This window comes from Tursiops truncatus, chromosome 1, assembly GCF_011762595.2.
Source record: "Tursiops truncatus isolate mTurTru1 chromosome 1, mTurTru1.mat.Y, whole genome shotgun sequence".
Classification (NCBI taxonomy): Eukaryota; Metazoa; Chordata; class Mammalia; order Artiodactyla; family Delphinidae; genus Tursiops; species Tursiops truncatus.
Window position 1 is genome coordinate 49077889 of NC_047034.1, and position 23898 is coordinate 49101786.

The 23898-nt window shown below is 36.3% G+C and overlaps 1 protein-coding gene across 1 annotated transcript in view; it reads right to left on the reverse strand.

Moving 5' to 3' along the window:
- Positions 1–2754: 2754 nt before the first annotated feature.
- Positions 2755–23898, reverse strand: part of XPR1 (xenotropic and polytropic retrovirus receptor 1) — a 202638-nt gene continuing 181494 nt past the window's right edge. Inside the window, exons 12-15 of the mRNA XM_019918601.2 lie at positions 20624–20790; positions 17305–17444; positions 10433–10654; positions 2755–7786 (exon numbers count right to left, since the gene is read on the reverse strand). Coding sequence (XP_019774160.1) covers positions 7726–7786; positions 10433–10654; positions 17305–17444; positions 20624–20790 — 590 coding nt within the window. The 3' untranslated portion in view covers positions 2755–7725. The remainder of the gene's footprint in view (positions 7787–10432; positions 10655–17304; positions 17445–20623; positions 20791–23898) is intronic.

The following is a 23898-nucleotide window of genomic DNA, read 5'->3' on the forward strand; positions in this document are numbered from 1 at the left end:
CCTGGGAAGTGGTAAAAAAGAATCTCTAACTTGGTGATAGAAAATTCAGCTTATCCTGGGGTGCTGATACCTAGTAACGTGACAGTCTGGCTTTTTTGGCAGTGGTTTCAGATAAGTAGTTTAGAAGTAATTTTATCATCTTTCCCTGCTTGTCTCCATAAAACTATAATAGTTATTAAACCAATTTTAACTAAAATTAAGTATCAAAGTAATGCCTAGTATATGATAGGAACTGAGTAAACACATACTAAATTAATTTTTTAAGAATTCAAAAATTCCTTAATTTCCTTAGGGAAAAGGTGGGAAAGTAAGAAAAAGAAGTGTCAGAAACTGTAAAATTATAGAAATTCCTCAAATCAGTTTTTGAAAAATAGCTTCATGAATATTTAATAAAATTTATGTATTTAAGTAAAACCAAAAATGTGTAAAATTAATCATTATTATTCTCATAAACTAAGAAAAAAATCTAATCACGGGTTCGTGCCCCGGTCCGGGAAGATTCCACATGCCGTGGAGTGGCTGGGCCCGTGAGCCATGGCCACTGAGCCTGCGCGTCCAGAGCCTGTGTTCCGCAACGGGAGAGGCCACAGCAGTGAGAGGCCCGTGTACCGCAAAAAAGTAAAAAAAAAAAAACAAAAAAAAAAACTATAGTGTATTTATATGCCTATAGGTATACAAATGTTGAACATGTATTATTATCATCAGATTATAGAAAGGGCTGTTGAGTATCCAGTGATTCATATATATTCACAGCTTATCTTTTTTTAAAAATTTAATTATTATTAAAAAAATTTTTTTTTGTCTGCATTGGGTCTTTGTTGCTGCACACTGGGTTTCTCTAGTTGCAGCAAGTAGGGGCTACTCTTAGTTGCGGTGCGCGGGCTTCTCATTGCAGTGGCTTCTTTTGTTGCGGAGCAGGGCTCTAGGCACACGGGCTCCAGTAGTTGCAGCACGCGGGCTCAGTAGTTGTGGCTCGCGGGCTCTAGAGCACAGGATCAGTAGTTGTGGAGCACAGGCTTAGTTGCTCCGTGGCATGTGGGATCTTCCCGGACCAGGAATCGAACCCATGTCCCCTGCATTGGCAGGCATAGTCAACCACTGCACCACCAGGGAAGCCCCTCACAGCTTATCTTGACTTTAACCTGGTAACTGCACATTATCATATTAGCCTAGATAGAAACGTAGTAAGAATAGAACTTCTGATATTAAAATAAAATGAAAAGGCTTTTTGGCTTAGTCAATAAAATATTTTTCTCTTTCCATTTTGAGTATACTCATCCTAGGGTCAGTTAACTTCATAACTTTTCCTAGAGATATAAGGAGTAATAACTGATCCAGGAATTCCACAGAAAATTCTATGTTCCCATACACGGTCTGGGTATGCAGTGATAACAGGTGTCTGGATCGCCAAGATACAACTGAACAGGTCATTTCATCTGGTATTTGAGATTCTTTGTGTGAGTTAAAAAAAAAGACCTGTTGCATCAATCCATTGCTTTAGAGTCACACTTCATATATTACATAAAGAAAAAAGGCCATTTATGATTATTTTTCCATTTAGTAAAAGAGTTAAAAAAAATGTTCACCCTTGAAGTCTGTTTGCCCTAAACCCTTATACAAGTTAGTCCTAAGAGGAATCATGTTCAGGATCCAAGAAACCCAGAGAGAAAAACAGAGTCACACAAACCATTCGCCAGTGACAAAGGAGTCAGCAAACTGTTGGAAAACAGAGAAAGCTTGTAATAATGAAAAAAGGACAGAGTTTTTTTAACCAATCACTTGTTTTCTTTTAAAAACACATAACCACATTAACTTTTTGTTTTATACAACCATCTACAAACTATAAAACAGTACCACATTGTGCATTTAACCTACTTTCAAGAAGGGAACTCCACACTTCGTAAGAATTCTACCCATGTAAGAAAGAAGGAAAAAGGAGACAGGTAATAGCATAGTCACAGATACAACATGAGTTCAAGCAAGCATCAATTCTTTGACGTCACCTTTTCCATTTACCAGAGTGGAGAGAGTAAGAAAGAAAGCAAGGGAGAAAAAAGAGGGAAAGCAGCACCCACAGAGGACTAATCACATTCCATAGTTACTTTTGACAACTATAGTTCAGAGTTTCATAGAATAGTATCATTTGACCAACACAACATGGTGGGGGTGGTGAAGGAAACATAAGTAGAGGGAGAGGATTCAAAAAGACAGGTACCTTTTACACCCTATTGCCCTCCTAAATACTCTTCATGGATACAAGCTTCTGTGTTAATCTGGAAAACAGCAAGATATTAATCTTCACAATGTGATAAAGCTTAAGAGTTCTGCTCTTTTTGCAAACGTGAGTGGCTCACAATTTCACTTTACAGTTCAAAAGAATAACAACATCATGATCATTCAGGATTCCCCACAATCTTCCTCCCTATTCCCATCACGCTGGTGTTGCTACAGGACAATCAGGGAAGTGTGGGTAGGGACTTCAGAGATAATGATGAAGGGATAGTGAGATGGAATCCTCGCTTTTTTAGGAGTCCACATCTTTCTGGTAGTAAGTCTTCCCTCTGATGTGTGGTGGTACAGAGGAAAGGGCATAGGAAGAACTAAGGTAACATGGTAGAAGTAACTGGTTTGAAGGTATACAAGATGAGACTGTGTAATTAGCAGACACACTGAATCCAAGGCAAACAGTTGGTTATTTGATTGTCCTCCTTAGGTTGATGGCACCATAAAAAAACAAAAACAAACAAACAAAACTGAAGGTGACTTTGATTTAATAATAAAACGAACCAAAGGTCTGCTACAAGGAAACATGCTTTAGATGAAAAGCAGTATAACGATTTTCTTCTCTTCAGGGGAAACTCTCATCTTGTCCCTCTGACTTCCTCTTCCACAGTGAGTAAGCAAATTCATTCTGGAAGGTTGTTTTTAAGGGGCAACTCAATATCAGAGTTTTTCTAATTCATACCAGAAAGGCATTATGAGCCATTCCCATCAGCAGGCTCCTCTCCATTCCCAGGCAAACTTCTCATATCATTTAAACTAAGCTCTTCCAAATCTAATGAAATGCTTTTACTTTTCCATATTTGGTGAGTAGTGTGGCTTAATGCTGGTTGAATTAATGGTTTGTAGCATTGGCCAGCACAAATTTCTTATGCTCTAATATAATCAACTCTATCCCACATTCCCACTGTGCTCTGACATTGTATAGACTGAAAATACAATGCAGAGGGTTAGCTTTTAAGATTTGCTATCAAGACTGATACCTGAAATGCAGAAATGAAGTGTGTTTAAGTTATTTACAAAATGTCTTTAATTTTCCTTGTTTCAGCTAATCATCCAAAGCAAGAAATAAAAGTTAGATGTGTCATAAAATGAATTAAGCCCATAAATTTGATTTACTCTTCTTTACCTAACTTTTCCTGAAGTTCTACTGAACTTTTACTGTCTTAACCTAGTGACACTGATCTTATTTATTGTTGGCTTTTAAAATTAGATTTGTTAAAAGTATGGGGATTTTGTAGTTGAGAAAGCCTTAGATTCAACATAACTTTTTTCAATCTGAGAAGCTATCTTAATGTTAAAAATTTCAATGTTGTATAGCAAGAAGTACTTATTTTTTTGGGCTAGAAAATTTCATGCAAACTATTACAGAAAACAATAATCTGAAATTCGTTTACCAAATAAAGTGCAATCACTTCAGAAAAACCTAAGTTTTTGAATAAAATAATGCCATGGATAGAGTTATTTTCTAAATTACTTTTCTTAGACTAAGAAATTTTTCTAGTCATTGCTTAGAAAATTGCACTTGGGCATAAAGAACTATTTCCTGAATAAAGCAAAGTAGTGGAGAAAGATGGTAGGGAAACACAGGCAGGTCTCTTACCAGCTGTATAACCACTGAAAGGAGAGACAGCAAGGCATTGTCACCTCCATGCCATCAAGCTCATATACTTTCCTAACTGCCCTGCTGCCAAGGTCCAACATCCTTTTGCTCTTCTCTGCTATCTCCACAATTATTTTATTTCTCTTCAACTAAATGTCTGTTAATCTGATGCCTGTATGCTCAGTAATAAGCTACTTTTTTCTATTCTTAACTTGCCTTAGTTAAGAAAGGATGAACTGCTTTGTCTAGTTATCATGACTGTACTTTGGTCAAATCATGGTAGAAGGATACCATATAGCAACAAGTTACTTCTAGTAAAATCTGTTAAAATCTTAGAACTCTCATGTTGAGAATATTGGGATGCCACAAATCCTAGGGGCTGGGCTCCATTTTCCTTCTTTAAGGGTTCATACATGTTACTGCTGAGGTGACTGGCATTCTCCTCTCACATCATTGCTTCTGAATTTGAAGTTAAGCAGGTTTCTTAAGGAGAAAAATGGCTGATGCCAGAAAAGAAAGATGCACATAGGTTTTCAACATCTTTCCAATATTAGAAATAACTATTATAACCTAATGATGACGTAATGTTTGATCATTTTATTGTCTCTCTGTATTGGTATGAAATCCTCCTCAATGACTCCATTTTAATAGTATAGGCAGCCTTAATAATAGGTGCATATTTGTGCATAGAAAATAAGCCAATTTTGTCTTTTACTTTCTCTACACAAATCAATGCTTTCCATACTTTCTTTCATAAAATGAAAAAGGAATTTTATTCGTTTTTTATATTTCCTTTTCATTAATTTGGGGAGTATTTTCACTGATATCAAATTGAGTGATTCTCAAATAAAATAAAGCTAGAATTTCTAAACCTAAAATCAGATGAAGTTTTACCTTTGGTTAGATTGCTGCTCCTTTAAAATGACTCTGTGACATTCATTTCCTAAGAGTTCTATTGAGAGTTTCAGCGTACAAGAAGCTCCAATAAAATTTTAGGTAGGATATAGCATTCACAACGGCTAGGGCATATAGAACTTAGGAGAGAAAAATGCACAATGCCTTTTTCGGAGAAAAAAAATTAAATATATATTCTGTCTCCCAAACCATTTTCTCCTGATGAGGAAAAGCCCTCTTTTCTCTTTACAGCTTTAGGAGGAACATAAAGCTGTTGTGTTTAAATACATATTTGAGTAACTGTCATAGTAAGTTGAAAGTTACATAAGCCTTATCATTCTTGAATAGACTATGCTGATAGGATGAACATCAGAAAAATAATACATTCTAACATTGTATTACCTATGAAAAAAATAATACTGATTAGGGCCTAGAATCATAATAGTTGAAGAAAGACCAAATTGGTCATAGGATACACTGAAGTAAAAACACTGGAGAATTCAAATACCAGAAGTCAACTGTAAGATTTTGTGTGTCACTATATAGGTTTACTAGTAAGAATGAAGTTGACAACTCAAATCGCTCTGGATACACATTAGTACCACCAATTTTATTTGTACAGGAAATGACTGGTCCACTGGACTTATCTATGTATTTCAGGAATAATTACTGCTACTTTTTGACAGACCAGTGATATTTCCCCCATAGTTTTAAAGTACAAAACCAGAATAGTTAGAAAAAAATCCCAAGTATAAATAATGTGACCTTTAAACTATTAAGGGTCACTAAATTGTTACCATTGATTATCATAAATGATTCAATTTATTTAAACTAAAAAAAAAAAAAAAACCCCAAATTAAACTTCTCTTCTTCAGTTTTGGGCCAAGGAACATGCTTGGCAAAACAAAAAAAACAATAAAGGCCACAAAGTTTTATGATTTTTCAGGAAAAAAAAAAAAAAAACCTCGATTCAGGAAGGGAACAGATTTGGGGAACTTGTAAGAATAAAGATGAAAAAAAGAAAACCTCCTTTAAAAAGAAACTATTTGTCAGTTAATTGGCAGAATTTTGGTAGTAACAGGAACTTTAATTAATCTACTGGAATTACGACAGGGATGAGTAAAGACTTGTGATACATGGGAGAAGAGCTGATGACAAAAGGGTATACTAAGGGGTAGTAACCATGTTTTTAATACTAAGTGATAATACTAAATTTAATGCCAACCACATTCAAGAAAGTAAAATCCCTTATGGCTTTTGGGCTTATCTGGATGACTTAGGAAATAGGAAAGAAATTAGACAAAGAAGTGAAAATGAGCATTATGTACAGACCATGATAGTCTGAAATTTCTAAGAAATACTTTTTGTGTATAACCAAGTTCAAGACCCCCAAATTTTAAAAGCAGTTTTTCTATCATAGGAGGGGCATGAAATCCAATGTTCATCCTTTAAAACTGCTGGGAAAGGGCTTCCCTGGTGGCGCAGTGGTTGAGAGTCTGCCTGCCGATACAGGGGACACGGGTTCGTGCCCCGGTCCGGGAAGATCCCACATGCCGCGGAGCGGCTGCGCCTGTGAGCCATGGCCGCTGAGCCTGCACGTCTGGAGCCTGTGCTCCGCAACGGGAGAGGCCACAACAATGAGAGGCCCGCGTACCACAAAACAAACAAACAAACAAACAAAAAACAAAAAAAACTGCTGGGAGAAATGGCTGCTAAGGTCTGTTTTATCACTGTAATGTAAAAGAGGAAGGATAATTTGTTCTATGCTCTCAAAAGCATGGTTTCCCCAAGACAGACTTTGAATTTGATCAAATTCTGGCTAAAGTAAGAGGGCCGATAAGAAAAACTATCCAATGAGGGTGTAGAGAGTCTCTGAAATAGCTCTGTCTTCTAATTCTGAGTTAGTAAAGGCTGTACTTCAATTACCCTGCATGCTGAAGCTTAATAAGGCATAACTTCAGTTGTTACGGTTGGAATATGGGCAAATGTATTCCACATCTGTTCCTTTAAAGAAAAAAGTATCAGAGTTCTTAAAGAAATTTCAACTGGTTGTGTGGAAGTGTGTGGATGCTTTGTTATGAGAGACATGCTCAGGATTCTAAAGCAGCAGCAACGTAAGAAATCAGTAATAAAACTTTGGCTTAAAATTAAAAAGAAAGGAAAGAAAAAGTCAAACTGGTGCAAGTTGTCTCATGAAAGAGGTATTGTGGACTAAACCCTCATAAATGCTGTCCAACATTAGTTTCCCCTGTCTTCTTTCACTGTTATCACCTTCATTGTACAGGAGTTATATCATTCTTTTATGGTTAAGTTTCATAAATAATGAGAAAACCATATGTAACAAATACATCATATTTCCCACCCACCCAGCAACCCTCCCCAAAATAAGAAAAGTTACATCAAATTAAAAAGTAGCTTCATGAATGAAGGTACTGCTCTAAGTTGCACTTTCCCTGCAAGTGCGGCCAGTGCTTTTGCGCTGGGTATGAAGGAAAGGAAAAAATTCTCCACATAAACAGACAAAAAATTTAAAAACCAATGTCCGGTTTCAACCAGTCAAAACCGGGCCAAGCGGAAGCCGAGATATCTCGGTACCGTCCCATCAGAGGGTCCTTGCAATGCTTGTTCTTCATCCTGACAGGTATCTGTGTCCTTGTGATTGTAAACAATCCATAAGATACTATGTTTTTGTTCCTTAAAATGTCCTCTGATTGGCAAAATGAAGTAAATATTTGTTTTAAAAATAGAAAATGAAAATTAAACCAGAAGAAAAGGAAAGAAACACAGTGAGCTTGTTTGGAGTCCATAGGATCCGATCTGGAAGAGCTCGGAAAATGTGTTATATGTCTTCTCCTGTTTTCGGCTGGAAAGGTACTAGAGGTTGCGTTGGTCGAGGAAAGAACTGTAGAGTAGGAAAACCAAGGATGTTAATCTAGACTTCAGAGGATTCAAGTGTTAGCTTCATCATCTGTGTCTTCTATCAATACCTTAGTGTCACGAGCCTTGGATCTAGTGGTAATAACAGGAAAAAAAAAAACTTAGTCCATTACTAAAATACAAACACATCCAAAGTATTAGGTACATTTCCAATCTTACTACCATTAAAAATACCAGGCACAGGCACCATACACTGTTGGACACCAGATGGACTGTTCCTGGAGTTTCGTATTCAATTGTTGGTATTACTGGAAAAACACTAAGAAACTAGATTGCAACCAGAGGAAGGAAACAAAAACAATGCCAGGTCATGTGCAATGGAGGGACTTTGATTTTATGATGTATCTCTTTAACCTCTTTGAGTGACAATTTTCATCTCTGTAAAGCAGGAATAATAATACCTATTTTACAAAATACTGCTTTCACCTCATGGAGATAGTATGAATATCAAGTGAGAAAATGGATATAAAAAACATCAGTAAAGCATTAAACAAATATAAGGAATTATGATAAGGATGATAGAAGAATCATTTGAGGTACACATGAAAAACCAGGAGAGTTGGCCAGCAGGTGATAAGACCTAAGGAGAGACATGACAGTTGTCTTCAAACAGTTAACAAAGTATACATAGAAGAGGCAGAAAACGAAGTTATGTTAGAAAGCCCAATCAGGATCAACTGGTTGAAATTATAGTGAAGCATATTTCAACATAAGCTATCTACCACAATAATTATCCAACAATAAAAGTAGGTGCCTCGTATAGTTATAAACTTCACTATCACTGATGACTGTCAATCGGCATAAGATGACCAACTATTCAGGATGTTGTAAAAGACATTCCTGCATGGGATGAAAAATGGGATTAGATAATGTCAAAATGTTCTGCAACTCACAAGCCCCATGAGGTGAAGTGGGTATTATTATTATTACTCGACAGAGGTGAAAATAGACATTCAAAAAGTTAAGGATGTGCTAAAGGTTGCATGAGTCACAAAGTCAGTACTCAATCTCAGAACTTCTTAGATTCCCTGCTCTCTTGTTACATATATTACATATAACCTGCTCCATTGTTCTAAATGTCTTCCTCTGGTGGCAATCTAGTATCCCAGCGTTCTTCCACTGAACACCTGAAATTGAACGTAAACTAATCTATTGCCAAAGAGCTCCCTTGTTTCTGAAACAAAAAGAGTGTATGTTTAGGTTGCCCTCTGCTGGTAACTAACAAGGATTAGACTTTCCAATTTAGGAACTCAATGAGACGACCACCCACAGCACTGCCTTCTAGCCCTTTGTGGCCCTTATCTTGCTGACTCCACCAGCCTCCACATCCCCTCCTCTTGCTTCTTCAAACTCTGCTTCCTGCTGTATATAATAATATCATGCTTTGTTTTGATGTTCTTCCTCCTGACCTCCCTGACCATTCCTTTCCTGCCCCTTTTGTTGGTTCTTTTTTTCTCTTGCCTGTGTTTATTCCCTAAGACTCAGTTCCTTGCTCTGCTTTTCTTTTCTCTACCTTCTCCTCTTCAGAGAACTTCTAAATTCTATCTAAAGCTCAGGCAATTTCTACTCTGCGCCCCTGTGGGTTATTACCACCTCCTATTTTTTTTTTTTTTTTTTTACTTCCTTTAAAATGTTTCCTTATTTTCTTTTTAGTCCTATTGTAACCATCCTAATTCCAGTCTTTAATGTTCCATACTTAAGAATACTGCACTGGTCTTTTAGTTGAGCTGGCCTTGAGTTTTCCCTTTCCCAATATATGTTGCACAGTGCCATTAAAACTTATGAAAATATTACTTTCATAATGTCATTCTATGAAAAAATTCTCTGTGACTCCTTCCTGCCTACAAGATCAAGCTTGTACTTTTCAGCCTTCTACAATCATACTTCATCTATTCAGCTAAATTTTCTTACTATCTGTTACTAGTTTTAGTCACATGGCTTTTCTTTCTGCCCCTCATTTCCACCTTCATGTCTTTACTGTGCCTCTAGCCTATTCAAACACTCCCTTATCCTTTAGAAAACTGCTCATGCTTAACCTGTCTCCTCCTTCACTCCAATCCACTGTGCTAGCCACTGTCTCTAAATTTCAAATGCAGCAACAATATACCCTACATTTATTGTTACTTTTAGGAATATACAAAGTAAATGACTGATAAAAATACTTTTGTAGGTATTTAGTAAAAAAGTAAAAATAATAATAGCTTACACTTATCGAGCTCTTTCTGTGAGGAAACTGGTCTAAATCCCATGTCATCACAAATTTAATCTAACCAGCCACCCTATGAGCAGGACCATATTAATCCCAATTTAGAGATGAGGGATAATATAGAGAAATTAAGTGATTCGGCCAAGATGACATAGATGGCAAGTGGCAGAACTAGGATTGCTAAAGTTTATAACTTGGAAATGATTTTTATACAAGATATACTGAAGAGTCAAGTAAATTATTTTCCAACAAATTTTCCCCAGTGTACTTTTAATGCCAAATTAGTAAGTATTAATTAGCATATTAATGACATTTTACACTATGTGTTCATTAAGACATTCTATATATAGGTTGGATCATATGAAACTGCTGTTATTGCTGGTTTTTGTGGTGAAACACGGTTGAACGCCAGCAATTTCACCTGGTTCAACCTGATAGCTTCTTAACTTAAATGTTATCCAGTACTAAAACCTGAAGGGAATTCATCTCACAGAAGTGGAAGCTATACATACTGAGAAGCAAGGCGAGGCCGGCGCAGGGATATGCTCTGGCTGTACTTCCATGGCCGATTCTTCTGGCGGTTTCGTACCCCGTCTTCCTGGTCCATCATCTGCTCTAGAAGCGTCTGATCATCTGCATTCAGAGGGGCCACAGAGATGTCCCTCACAGCACGGAATTCACCACAGTTATTCAGATGTTCATTCTCCAGGCGGAAGAAGTTCCACACAAATCGCCTTAGCAAAATGGGGTAGAATAGGCAAATTACTTATAAAATTTGAACATACTATCACCTGTAGACCTCCCAGTATAACAAGTTTCCACTCATAGAAACAAAAAAAGGAATTAAGGACTAGAATACTAAAATAGAATAGAAAAAAGATGGTGTGGGGGGGTGTGGGGGGAAGGGGACAAGAAAGGAGTAGGCAAAGGAAAGGGACTCATGGAATGCAGTTTCAGAGTACTCATTCTTTCCCTTTATTGAACAAATATTTATTGAAGGCCTACAATATGACAGGAAAAGGCACTGAATGAGACAAAGCCTCTTCCTGTATAAGTGCAATTTCTAATGACAGAGACAGATAATAAACAAGTAAACAATTAGCTAACGGTAAGTGCTCTGAAGAAAATAAAGCAGGGCAAGGGTATAGAACATGTTTCTTTGAAGAGATGGCATCTAGCAAGGAAGCAAGTCAGGTAAAGTCCTACAGAAAAGTATCCCGGGCAGAGGAAACAGCAAGTACAAAAGCTCCCAAGCTGGACAGGACTTTGGTGTGTTAAAACAACAGCAAGGTCAGTGGGGTTGGAGAGGAACAGGAAGGTTAAAATGGCAGATGAAGATGGAGAGGTAGAAAAGAAAGGGGCCTGATCCATAGAGGGCCTTATAAGCCATAGTGAAGAGTTTAGATTTTTAAGTGTGATAGAAAACAAGGAGAGTTCTGAGCTGGAGAATGATGTGATTTGTTTTAAAAAGATCATTCTATCTGCTGAATTGTGAATAGACCAAAGGAAGATGAGAACATCTGAAGGAAGACCAATTAGAAAGAGATGATGGAGACTTAGATACAGCTGGGGATAACAAAGGTGATGAGAAGCAGACAGACTAGGGATTTATTTATGAAGATGAAGCTGACAGGACTTACTGACATGGGATATGAGTGGTCTCAGGTTTTTGTTCTCAGTGAATGGTGACACCATTTACTAGAGATCTGGGTTGTTCCTATTAGGCCAGAGCCATTAGATATCCAAGAGGAAAATTCAGTAGCTACATGGACATGAGTTTGCAGTTCAAGAGAGTCTAGGACTATAGACAGCATAAGAACAGTATTTCAGGTCATGGGCTTAGGAATAATATAAGTGGAGGAGAGAAGATTAAAGAGGATTAAACCCTGGAGCACTCCAATATTTACAATTTGGGAAGAGGAAGAAGAACCAGTAAAGGAACTGAGATGGAATAGATAGTGAGACAGAAGAGTGTAGTTTCTGAGAAATCAAGTGAAGAAAGTGCTTTGCTGAGAGGTAAAATAAGTACAGAGAACTAACCACTGGATTTACATAAAGAGGATAAAGAGGCAGTATGATCTAAGAGCACAGATTCTGGGAGACTGTCTAGATTCAAATCATGGATGCTGCCACTTACTAGGTGTAATAACCTTGGATGATTTACTTAACCTATGCTTCATTAGTAAAATGAGACAGTAACAGTACCTACCTCACAAGACTGTTGTGAGGATTCACTAAGTTAATACATGTAAAGGGCTTAGAACAGTGCCAGGTACATAGAAGGCAATACATAAGTGTTTGCTATTATTATTATTGATTATTAACAAAAGCAATTCAGTTTGAGTATTGGGAAAAGAAGACTTGAGTTGAATTAAAGGGAGAATGGGGGAGGAGTCAGAGGGCAGAGACAGCAAGTACAGACATCTCTTGAAGAGCTTTGCTGTAAAGGAGAGCAGAAAAATGGGCAGTAGTTGGAGGAAGACTCAAAGGAGATTTTTTGCTTTTGCTTTAAATGGGTGATAGAACATCTGATTCTATTATGAAGCTGATTTTTTTTTTTTTTTTTTTTGGTACGCGGGCCTCTCACTGCCGTGGCCTCTCCCGTTGCGGAGCACAGGCTCCAGACGCGCAGGCTCAGCGGTCGTGGCTCACGGGCCCAGCCACTCTGCGGCATGTGGGATCTTCCCGGACCAGGGCACGAACCCGTGTCCCCTGCATCGGCAGGCGGACTCTCAACCACTGCGCCACCAGGGAAGCCCCGCAGATAATTTTTTAAAGAGAAAAAAATCAAGAATAAAAAAGTAATTGGGCTTGTCTGGTGGCGCAGTGGTTGAGAGTCTGCACGGGTTAGTGCCCCGGTCCGGGAAGATCCCACATGCCGCGGAGCGGCTGGACCCGTGAGCCACGGCCGCTGAGCCTGCGCATCCGGAGCCTGTGCTCCGCAACGGGAGAGGCCATGGCAGTGAGAGGCCCGCGTACCGCAAAAAAAAAAAAAAAAAAAAAGTAATTGAGTTCCCTCTTTTTACTAGAACAAAAATTTTTTTTAATGTATAAAGCAGCATACATGAAAGAGAAAGGAGTATTTGCGGGGAGGCGTTATTGGTGATGGAGAATTTCAGGTCCCAAACCTAGACATCTGAGAAAGTGAAGAGGGGAAGGAGGGTTGACAAATGGTTTGGAGAGAGCACTGACAGCAACAAGTATACTGCTTCCAGATTCAATCTTATTTTATCAGGCCATCCTGATATATGTGCCCATCCTGACTCGGAGGAAAGCTATACACCTGTCTAAAAATATCTTTATTTCATCTTCATTTGTGAAAGATATTTTCACTGGGTAAAGAGTTCTAGGTAGGGAGTTATTTTCGTTCAGCACACTTAAGATACCATTTTAATGACTTCTGACGTCCACTGTTGCTGTTGAGAAGTCAGCTGTGAATCTAACAGCCATTTCTTTAAAGATAATCCTTTCTTTTGGGCTGCCTTTTTTTTTTTAATAAGCATTTTAACTAAAGCACAACATAAATATATAAAAGTGTGCAAATTTTAAGTGTGCAGGTTGGTTAATTATTATAAAGTGATCACAATGTGTAATTATCACTCAGAAACAAGAAATAAAAAATTACCGTATACCTAAAGCTGCCTGTATGGCCCCGCTATGTTATCTTCTAGAGAGTTTATTGATCTACCTTTCATATTTAGCTCTGCAATCCACCTGGAATTGATTTTGCATACATTATGCAGTGGAAGTTGAGATTTATTTTTTCCCCCATATGGATATCCAGTTGACTCAATATCATTTATTAAAGAACCTTTTTTTCTCCACTGTTATATAGCCACCTTTGTCATAAATCAGGTAGTGTCAATGAATGTGTGGATCTGTTTCTGGACTCCCTATTCTATTGCAGTGGCCTATTTGTCTCTTCTTTGTCTCGTCAGACACTGTCTTACTTATGGTAGTTATATAATAGGTTTTGATATTTGAGAGTATAAGTCCTTTACTTCGTTCTTTTCAGGATAGTCTTGGATATTCTTGATCCTTACTGCTACCATATAAATGCTAGAACTGGCTTGTCAATTTTCACATACATACATCTTTCATTAAATTTATTCCTTTAGGGCTTCCCCGGTGGCGCAGTGGTTGAGAGTCCACCTGCCGATGCAGGGGACGCAGGTTCGTGCCCTGGTCCGGGAAGATCCCACATGCCGCGGAGCGGCTAGGCCCGTGAGCCATGGCCACTGAGCCTGCGCGTCCGGAGCCTGTGCTCCGCAGCGGGAGAGGCCACAACAGTGAGAGGCCCACGTACCGCAAAAAAAAAAAAAAAAAAATTTATTCCTTTAGGTATTTGATACATTCCAGGGCTATTCAAAACGGTATGTTTTTTTAAAATTTCATTTTCTAGTTGTTCGTGACTTTTTTAGAACATTAATTTATGTTAACCTTATATATTCATTCTAATAGCTTATTTGTAAATTCTTTTGAATTTTCTACATATACAGTCATGTCACCAATGAATCATAGTTTTATTTCTTCCTTTCTAATCCTTATACTTTTTCTCTCCTCATTGCACTAGCTATATCTGCAGTATGATGTTAAATAGAAGTGGTGACAGCACGCATACTTATCTCATTCCTGATCTCCAGGGAGAACTTAGTGTTTTACCATTAAATATGATCTTTTTTTTATTATTTATTTTTTTGTAGTGTTTACTTTTTTCATAAACAGGCATTGACTTTTCTCAATGGCATTTTCTTTATTTGTTGAGGGTTGTTTTCCCCTTTATTCATTAATGTGGTGAGTTACATAGATTGATTTTTAAATGTTAAATGATTTTTGAATATTACATCTTACATTCTGGGAATGAACCTAACTTGGTTGTGATGTATTATCCTTTTTATATATTGTTGGATTCATTACCCAATATTTTGTTTAGGATTTTTGCATCCCTGGACATGAGAAATATCCTTGTAGGTTCAGACATCAAAGTCATACTGGCTGCACAAAATGAACTGGGAAGTGTTCCTTTCATTGTCTCATTTCCCTAAAAGAGTTTTGTGTAAAACTGATATTTCCTCCTCATATATGTGGAAGAATTCCCTGCAGTTTTCTTTGTATGAAGAATTTTAATATGGATTTATTTTCTTTGCTACATATAAACCTATCAGATTTTTAATTTCCTCTTTATCGGTTTTGGTAAATTGTGCTTTTTTGAGGAATTTGTTCACTTCGCTTAAATTTCTAAATTTATTGGCACAAAGTTGCTCATAATATTGTCATGCTCTTTTAAAAAACATCTTTAGCATTTTTGATATTTGTAATTTGTGCCTTCTTTCCTTGATCAGTACTATTTAGACATTTTGACAATTTTAGTAGTCTTTTAAAAGAACTAACTAGCTTTGTTAATTTTCTCTATTATATGTCTGTTTTCTATTCCATTAATTTCTGTTCTTTATATTTTCTTCCTTCTACTTTTTTTGAGGTTTGATTTGCTATTTAAATCTTTTTTCTAATATCGAGCTGTATACTTTTCTAATATATACATTTAAGGCTATACATTTCCCTCTAAGCATGGCTTTAGCTATATTTTACCTTTTCTTTTGTTACATTTTCAATTTCATTCTATTCAAAATATTTTAAAATTTTCATTGCAATTTCAACTTCAACCATGGGTTATTTATACATGTGATGCTTAATTTCTAAACATTTGTGAATTTTCAGATATCTTTTTGTGATTTTACTCCTCTGAAGTTTGTTAAGACTTCCTTTACAGCCTAGAATATGGTTAATTTTGGTAAATGTTCCATGTGTAGCATTTGTATTTAGTACTTGTTGTATGCAGTCCTCTAAATATGTCAATTAGGTCAAGTTGGTTAATTGACTACTTGTTTACTACTGAGAAAAGTATGTTAAAATTCTTCTCTAAAATTATAAATTTATCTACTTTTACTTTTTAGCAGTGTCAACTTTTGCTTTACATATTTTCAAGCTATGTTATTAGGTGCATACAAACTTGAATTGGCTATCACAAATGAATCTCAAAGTCTCTAGGTCTGGCAAATTTCTTTAGCACAAAATTGGCTTTAGTGTTCTGCTTATCCTGGGATATCTGCCTTCACTTAGCATTTGGGCTATCTTGTCAGATCACTAATGTTTTTAGGAAGATTAAAAAAACATTTTATCTGGTATTTTTAGTGTTTCCACTGAGAAGGTTGGGCTGAATAACCCAAATTGCTAAATTGCAAAAACCGATTCTTAAAAGATTTTAATTCTAATTCCTGTTCTAAGACTTTTTACCTCCTTATTTCCACTCATGACTCTTCCAATGGAGCCCAATTCTTTCTTTCCTTTCTTTTTTTGATTTAAAAACCTTTTATTAAGTACAACACACATTCAGAGAAGTGAACAAATCTGATGGGCACTGCATGATGAATTTTAACAAAGTGAACCCATCATGTAACTAGCACACAGATCAAAAAACAGAACATTACTCCACCCCTCACCCAAGGAGGTTCTCCTGGTGCCACTTCCAGTCACTGTCCCACAAGGGCAAATACTATTTTGACTTCTAATACCATAGATGAGTTTAGCCTGCTTTTGAACTTTATAAATTTGGAATCATACAGGGACATACTCTTGTGTCTAACTTCTTTTGCTTAATATTTTGCTCTGTGAGATTCATTCATGTTGTTATTTAGTCTTTTGTTCTCATTACTGGATAGACTTGCATGTGTGAAAATACCACAATTTATCTATCCACTCTATATTGCTGGGCACTTGGGTAGTCTCCATTTTGGTCTGCTATAAATAGTATTATTGTGAACATTCTTGTATGTGGGTCTTGGTAGCCTTAGGTTAGCACTCCTGTTTACTATATACCCAGGTGTTCATGCACAGCTTTGGTAGATACTGACGAAGAGTTTTCCAAAGTGGCTGTTGTACTAGTTTCCTCCTACCTGCAGTGTATGAGAATTCCAATTGTTCCCATTGTTCTACATCCTCATCAATACTTAGTGTGTCTGTATTTTTCATTTTAGCCCTCATAGGTGAGTAGCTATATCTCAAATGTAGGTTTAATTTGTATTTCCCTGGTGACTAAGCATGTTAAGAACCTTTTCGTATGTTCATTAGCCATTTGGATGTTCAAATGGAGCCCAGTTCTAAAAAAGCTTCTAAGTCATCATCAGCAGTTACTTTAACTTTGTAAGAATTAATCTCTTAGTCCTTCAACCAGGATTTTCCAATTCTGAGGCTGATGAAAAGTTTGAGAAAAGTTGGAAAATTTAAGCTTTTCAAGTATAAGTTTTAATAAATTCTGATTTATAAGTATTGAGCAACTTTTTAGGTAAAAAAGAATCTTTGATAAACTTTTCAGTAGTTTGCTTACCGGAAAACCTCAAGGGGAGCAAAGACAGTAGCAATGATGTCCCTAGAATGAGGCAACAAAGTCATGGAGGTAATTGAGATTTGGATAGTCCAAGCAAAGCGCAGGATCACATCCTCTACGATGGCACAGTAATAATAGGCCTGAGGAATAATAAGCAAATTGAGTACACTTACCATCACGTTTCTTACAAATAAGCACACTTAGCACAGTAACAAGAGTCACATATCCTACTGACAAGCACAGGTTAAAGAGTTTTATATTTTAGAAAGATTTCACCAATTTAGTTTTTTTTTCTTAAATGGTACAATATTTAAAATGAATTTATAAATATTGTTTTACTGAATTTCAGTAATCATTTAACAAATAAACTTCATTCCCATATTGTATACCAGGCTCTCTTCTAGACCCCAGAAATACAAACCAGATGAAATCCTTGATCTGACTGAAATTATCCTCTAATGTGTATGTGATACACTAATGACTCAACAGTTAATATTAGAAAATATTAGCAGATTTATTAACTCTGTTATTTGCACTTTTATTCTCAAATTGCCTTACCCTCCATCTGAAAAAATTTTGCCTTGCTTTTTGATGTCAGTAAATAAAATTAAGCTTGGATTTCACATACATAGTTAAATTTAAGGAATGTTCCATTTTCACATGAGGAAGACAGCACTCAACTAATCTTTCCAGGTACTAGTATCCAGTATTTGAGAGTCCACGCTTACCTACACAAGTCTTAAGTAAACAAACTGCCAATAGACCAGAACTGTAATTCACGGATTTTCTCACTACTAATCTCTGGATATCTAGCTCTTTAAAAATATGTATTTAAAGGTTATGACATCTTATGGGAAATAGAACTGATATGTATTAAGCCATAGCACTTATTTTATTTTAAAAAATTTAACAAAGGAATACTAGTCATGTCAGAAGCCTATTAAACAAAAGAAACAGCAGTCCCCTTCTTGTCCCATTCTCTAGAGACAAACATTTTCAAAATTTATAGCTATTTCTTCTATTATTTATCTTCCACATTTCTAAATAATGTGTGTATATTGCTATATCTTGATTAATCAATTTTAGACATTATCCACTGCTTACTATGATGAACTTTATGAAGATTTTTAACACATTAACATATCTCCCTCTTCCCTTCCCCATCCATCCAATAGAGCGATAATGTAATTTTTGGATAAATCCACATGCAGTGAACTCATTATTAGGCCTCTCAGTGAAGAGCTACAATTTCATGTGTCTTTAAGAGCCAGTCAAGTGGATCCACATTTCACTGATGTGGGAGCTGATGTTACCAAAAACTGAAGGTCTTTTGGGAGGAATACACTTAACTTGAGGTCAAGAGACACAGAAAAGTTAAGTTTTAATATGGAGATAACAAAAATGCTTCCTGGACCTGGGTATGGTGCTCAATAGTATGCGTTGTTAATGCCGAGGAACTGATTTTAAGGTACATATAGCTGTGTTAATTTTTAAATGAAGTACCACTGGACTCAGCAAATAGCTTCTTCCTTTTTTAAGAAGAATAAATTTTATTCCAGTATTTGCCTTTTTAATATTGAAAGGGGTATGGTGATCCCCTAGAACATTTTTCTTATACATTTGCAAAGCATAATGTACAAAAGCATATACTTTATTTTCTAGGGTCATGAAAATATATAATAACAAAAAAACTGATTCTATTAACTAGTTTTATTACATAAAAATCAAAAAGTTAGAACTATTTAAACGGAGGAACGAATATTTATGTAAAGATATAAACAGTTCTCAAAGCAACCATTATAACAAGAAATAAATGTATTATCTCTCTCAGTAAGGCAAGAACAGTTCAAAGAGCAATAAGGCACATACACTTGGTGAACACAAAAGGCCATCTTTACTTGAATGCATGTCTGCTGTCTGACTTGTGCTTACTATTACTTTTTTTGATTTTCTTTTCAAATGAGACTTATAAAGATATATCTAGTATCTTGGTCATACATTCTAAATTTGCACATTGGGATTGCTACAGCTTATGTTAAAAAAAAATCACTGTCAGTAAACATCTCCTTTTCTGCCTTCATTTGTTTATACAAAGTTACCCTAATATACTATTCTTCGTATTCACTCTCCTATCATTTATTTTTAATCCTCACACTTGAAAACAGCCTTCCCTAATCACCAATTAAATACTACACATTCACGCATTTTCAAAGTGCAATTCTGAGGTACTGGTGACATTCTAACACAGTATAAAGTATTAGTGACCCAATTTATAATCTCCTCCACATCACAGAATTTTAGGACTGGGAAAGGATCAAGAGATAATCTACTATAACACCCTACCTTATAGAAAAGAATACACCGTAGTCTGGTTGCCTGAAATTATACAGCTAGTTAGTGAGAGAGCTGGGATTAGAATTCACTTATAAGGATTCCCAGTTCATTGTTTAATTTCTTTCAATATCTGAGTAAAGATACTCTTGGCCTTTTGACTTTTTAACTCAGCCTCTCTCATCCTTTTATTCATATATATATAAATAAGATTGCTAAAATAATTCCCACATAATTATCCATATATTTTTGGATTAAATTGGAACTTTAGGAAAATTGATTGAAATAAATGAAAGGAGAAGCCTTCTTGATGCACCCAAGCAAAGTCAGGCACTCCCCTTTCCTTCGTGCTTTCATAGCGCTGCTCATTCAGTCAAGTATTTATTCATTCATTCCACAAACATTAAGTCCCTGTATGCCAGGGACTATGCTGGATAGTGAGGGATATAGATACCTAAACAGGTAATTAAAATACAGTGTGACGACTACCACAACGGAAATTTGTATAGGGTAAAATGGGGTTAGTACGAATGGCTAATTATGCTTGGAGAAATAAGTAAGGCTTCTTAGAGAAAGTAAAAACTGACTTAAAAAGAAGGAGCAAGAGTTTGCAAGGTAAACAAAGGGGAAAGAGGGCATTTGAGACGGAGGGAATTGCATGGTCAAAATAAATCATAAATGACACTAAGTTATTTATTCCTCTATTCTAGTCTTTATCACATTGTATTGCAATCTGTTTACTTATCTGTTTAGAATATAGATTAAGGCCTCCTTGAGAACCACAATTTTACTTTGTTTTTATTTCCTATAGCGTCTAGCATATAGTAAACATCTGATACATTTTTGTTGACTGAATGGATTAGTACTTTTTGGTAAGTATTTTCTCTAATTATATTAGGTTGGGATTGGGTATATATTGTAATAGGTACACCTGAGTTGTTGTTTTGTTTTTCTTTTTTAAATAAACCCAAGGACTCTTTGTACATACTTTTTGGGGGTATACAATCTCTTCCCGGAGGAAAGTGTTTTCTCCTGCATTCTTATCAAAAAGACCCCAGTCCATCTTCAGATCCCAGATGAGGGTGTAACAGGAACTGATGATACAAAAGACGATCCACAGGTAAAAGAACACTACGGTGTCTGAGTGACCTCGTTCTGAAGAAAGAAAAGGGAAAGAGAAAATTACTAGATTCAGGTAAAATTCTTCATTAAATAAAACTAATTTAAAAACAGATTCTTTCTCCAGCTCCATAAAGGAAATAAGATTTTAAAAGAAATCTCCTTAGTAGGATCATTGTCTAACAAAAGTTAAATAATGAATCTGATTCTTCTGAAGTTCAAATAGTTATCAAACATTCATCAAATACACAAAATTTGTACAAATGTGCATTTAGAGTTTAGAGGCTTTATGGTGAAAACATAAAATTTCAAATAAATTTGATGGAGGTTTTGAATATTACAAAAGTTGTCATTTTAGTTTTTGCCATCAGGTGGCAGCTTAGGGTCAAAGATGAAAAAAATTTATGAAACACCAGTAACAAGGAATGTGCTGCATTTGCTTTAAGAAATTCTTGGATTGTTTTTACTTTAGAACAACATTTCCTTCATATATGTAGATCTTAATACTTATTGTGAAAGCAATCGGATAATTTTAATTCTAGGTAAAATGCCAGAAAGCAACAGATTGATGACGAATGTATCCTTAAGAACATATATGAAAGCAAACTTCTCTCAAATCACAAAGCAAAGAATGATATGTTTGCTTCTTTTGGATGTTATTTAATGATGCAAAGGCTTAATGTGACTTTATGCTGGGAACACTATAATGTAACTTTGGGTTTTATGCTGAGAACACTATAAAGTGCAATAAATCAGAATAATAAAAATAATTTGCAAAGGTAGTTACACAACCTAGTCTTTTTCACTCTCCAGTGCTCTGTATATTCTCTATGAAACTTTTCTTTGACAAGTTTGAAAGTCATCGTGATGTTCTTTGTATTCTCTGGTTGTAGGATATAGGTATATAACTACTACTAATATGGTCCTCAATCATTAGGAAAAAAAGGTGTCATCTAATTCAAAAGAAGTTTAAATTGTGGTTAGTTTCCCAAAGGCTTAGAAAGTAAAGGATGTATCATGCATTATCCATAATCCTTCCTATTAAAATAAACAAGTGCTGGGAATTTCCTGGTGGTCCAGTGGTTAGAACTCGGTGCTTTCACTGCTGGGGCTTGGGTTCAATCTCTGGTCAGGGAACTAAGATCCTGCAAGCCATGCAGTGCGGCCAAACAAACAAAAAAACAAGTGCTTACTGATCATTTTTAGATAGTAAAATGTTAAGTACAGTATTATTCAAAGGCACCCTTTAGACATTTATAATCTAGTAAGTTGAAACAGCCATTTGTTATTGATGCTAAATTTGAGATCAAAATAAAATAAACAGGGGCTTCCCTGGTGGCGCAGTGGTTGAGAGTCCGCCTGCCGATGCAGGGGACATGGGTTTGTGTCCCGGTCCGGGAGGATCCCACATGCCGCAGAGCACCTAGGCCCGTGAGCCATGGCCGCTGAGCCTGCGCGTCTGGAGCCTGTGCTCCGCAACGGGAGAGGCCACAACAGTGAGAGGCCCGCGTACCGCAAAAAAAAAAACAAAAAAACCCAAAGGACTATGAGAACATCAAGAAGAATGGGACTGTTTCCAGCAGTAGGAAATAAGAGGAAGTAGCATTTGAGTTATTTCTAGAAGGATAAATAGTGTTGTAAAAGTCAGGCAGATGAGGCAAGGCTATTCAAGGCTAAAAGAAGATAATGAAAAGCCATGAGGGTGGGAAACTGCAAGGTATTTTTGAGAAGTTGCAAGTAATCTAAGTCTAGTGTGGGTGAAACACAGAGGATGTGAGGGAGTGGGTATGATTTGAAATGAAGCTGGAAAAGACATTTTGGGTCTGACTGTGGAATGCCTTCTTGGGCCTTAGGATTAGATCTGTATTTCAGAAAAATAATGGGTTGGCAGGTTGCTTTCATCAGAATTACTTAGTTGGTTAAAAAAATACAGATATCTCTGAGCTCCAGTGTTGTGTTAGCATCAGTCTGTACCAGCTTTATGAATCAATTGTCAAATTTTCAAAAACTTTGCAAACTGGTTGTTAAACATAGTCATTATTAAAAATTAAATTACATAAACTTATAATTAGCTATATTAAAAACAAAGGTAATGAAAACTCAAATTCATCACTTCCTAATTACTTTACTAAATTTTGATATTATTCTTTTAGGTTATATATGTTTATTTTATCTATATAATGGAAATACTATACATCTTTTTCCAACATTCCATGTTAATCATCTTAGTAGCTTGAAATTGGCTATGGTAGCAGTCCGTATTTACACCATGGAAATCAGCAAACACTGAAAATCAGTGCTCCCATCCCCACCCGAGAGCTAGTTTTTAAATATATACCAGCACACCACTGTTCACCTTCTCCTGGAAAGTCAGTGGTAGGGAACAGAAACAAAAGTTTTAAAAATGGTCCACAATTGATTCTAATGAACAGTCAAGCTTGGATATAAACACATTTTCAGGTTTAAACTATTTTCACAAAATCTTTTCTTCATCAAGAGCAAATTGGGTTAATATTTATTCTATAACATTGTGCCATATGAATTATCATTTAAAAGGTCTAACAAAATATTTACTTATTATCTAGGTTTAGTTGGATGTGTTCTAACATACCTGTTCACTTCATTCTATACACAGATATAGAATCTAGCCGAGTTGTATTGTTCAATAATTACCATCATGGTTGCATTCAAAAGAATTCCATAACTCATCTACTAAGGTTTGCAAAGAATAAAGCAAATTTAGCAACAAAATAAAATTCACTCTTGTCGTATTTTCAAAACAAGATCAACACAGAGATAAAGACCTAAAAGGAACTGATAATGAAACTAAAAGTAATTTTGTTATTTCTTCTAGATTTTAGAACAAGTTCTATCCTCAGAATATAATTCTTAAAATGGGACAATGGGCTATGGGGCTTCCCTGGTGGCACAGTGGTTGAGAGTCCGCCTGCCTATGCAGGGGACACGGGTTCGTGCCCCGGTCCGGGAAGATCCCACATGCCGCGGAGCGGCTGGGCCCGTGAGCCATGGCCGCTGAGCCTGAGCGTCCGGAGCCTGTGCTCCGCAACGGGAGAGGCCACAACAGTGAGAGGGCCGCGTACCGCAAAAAAAAAAAAAAAAAAAAAAAAAAAGGACAATGGGCTA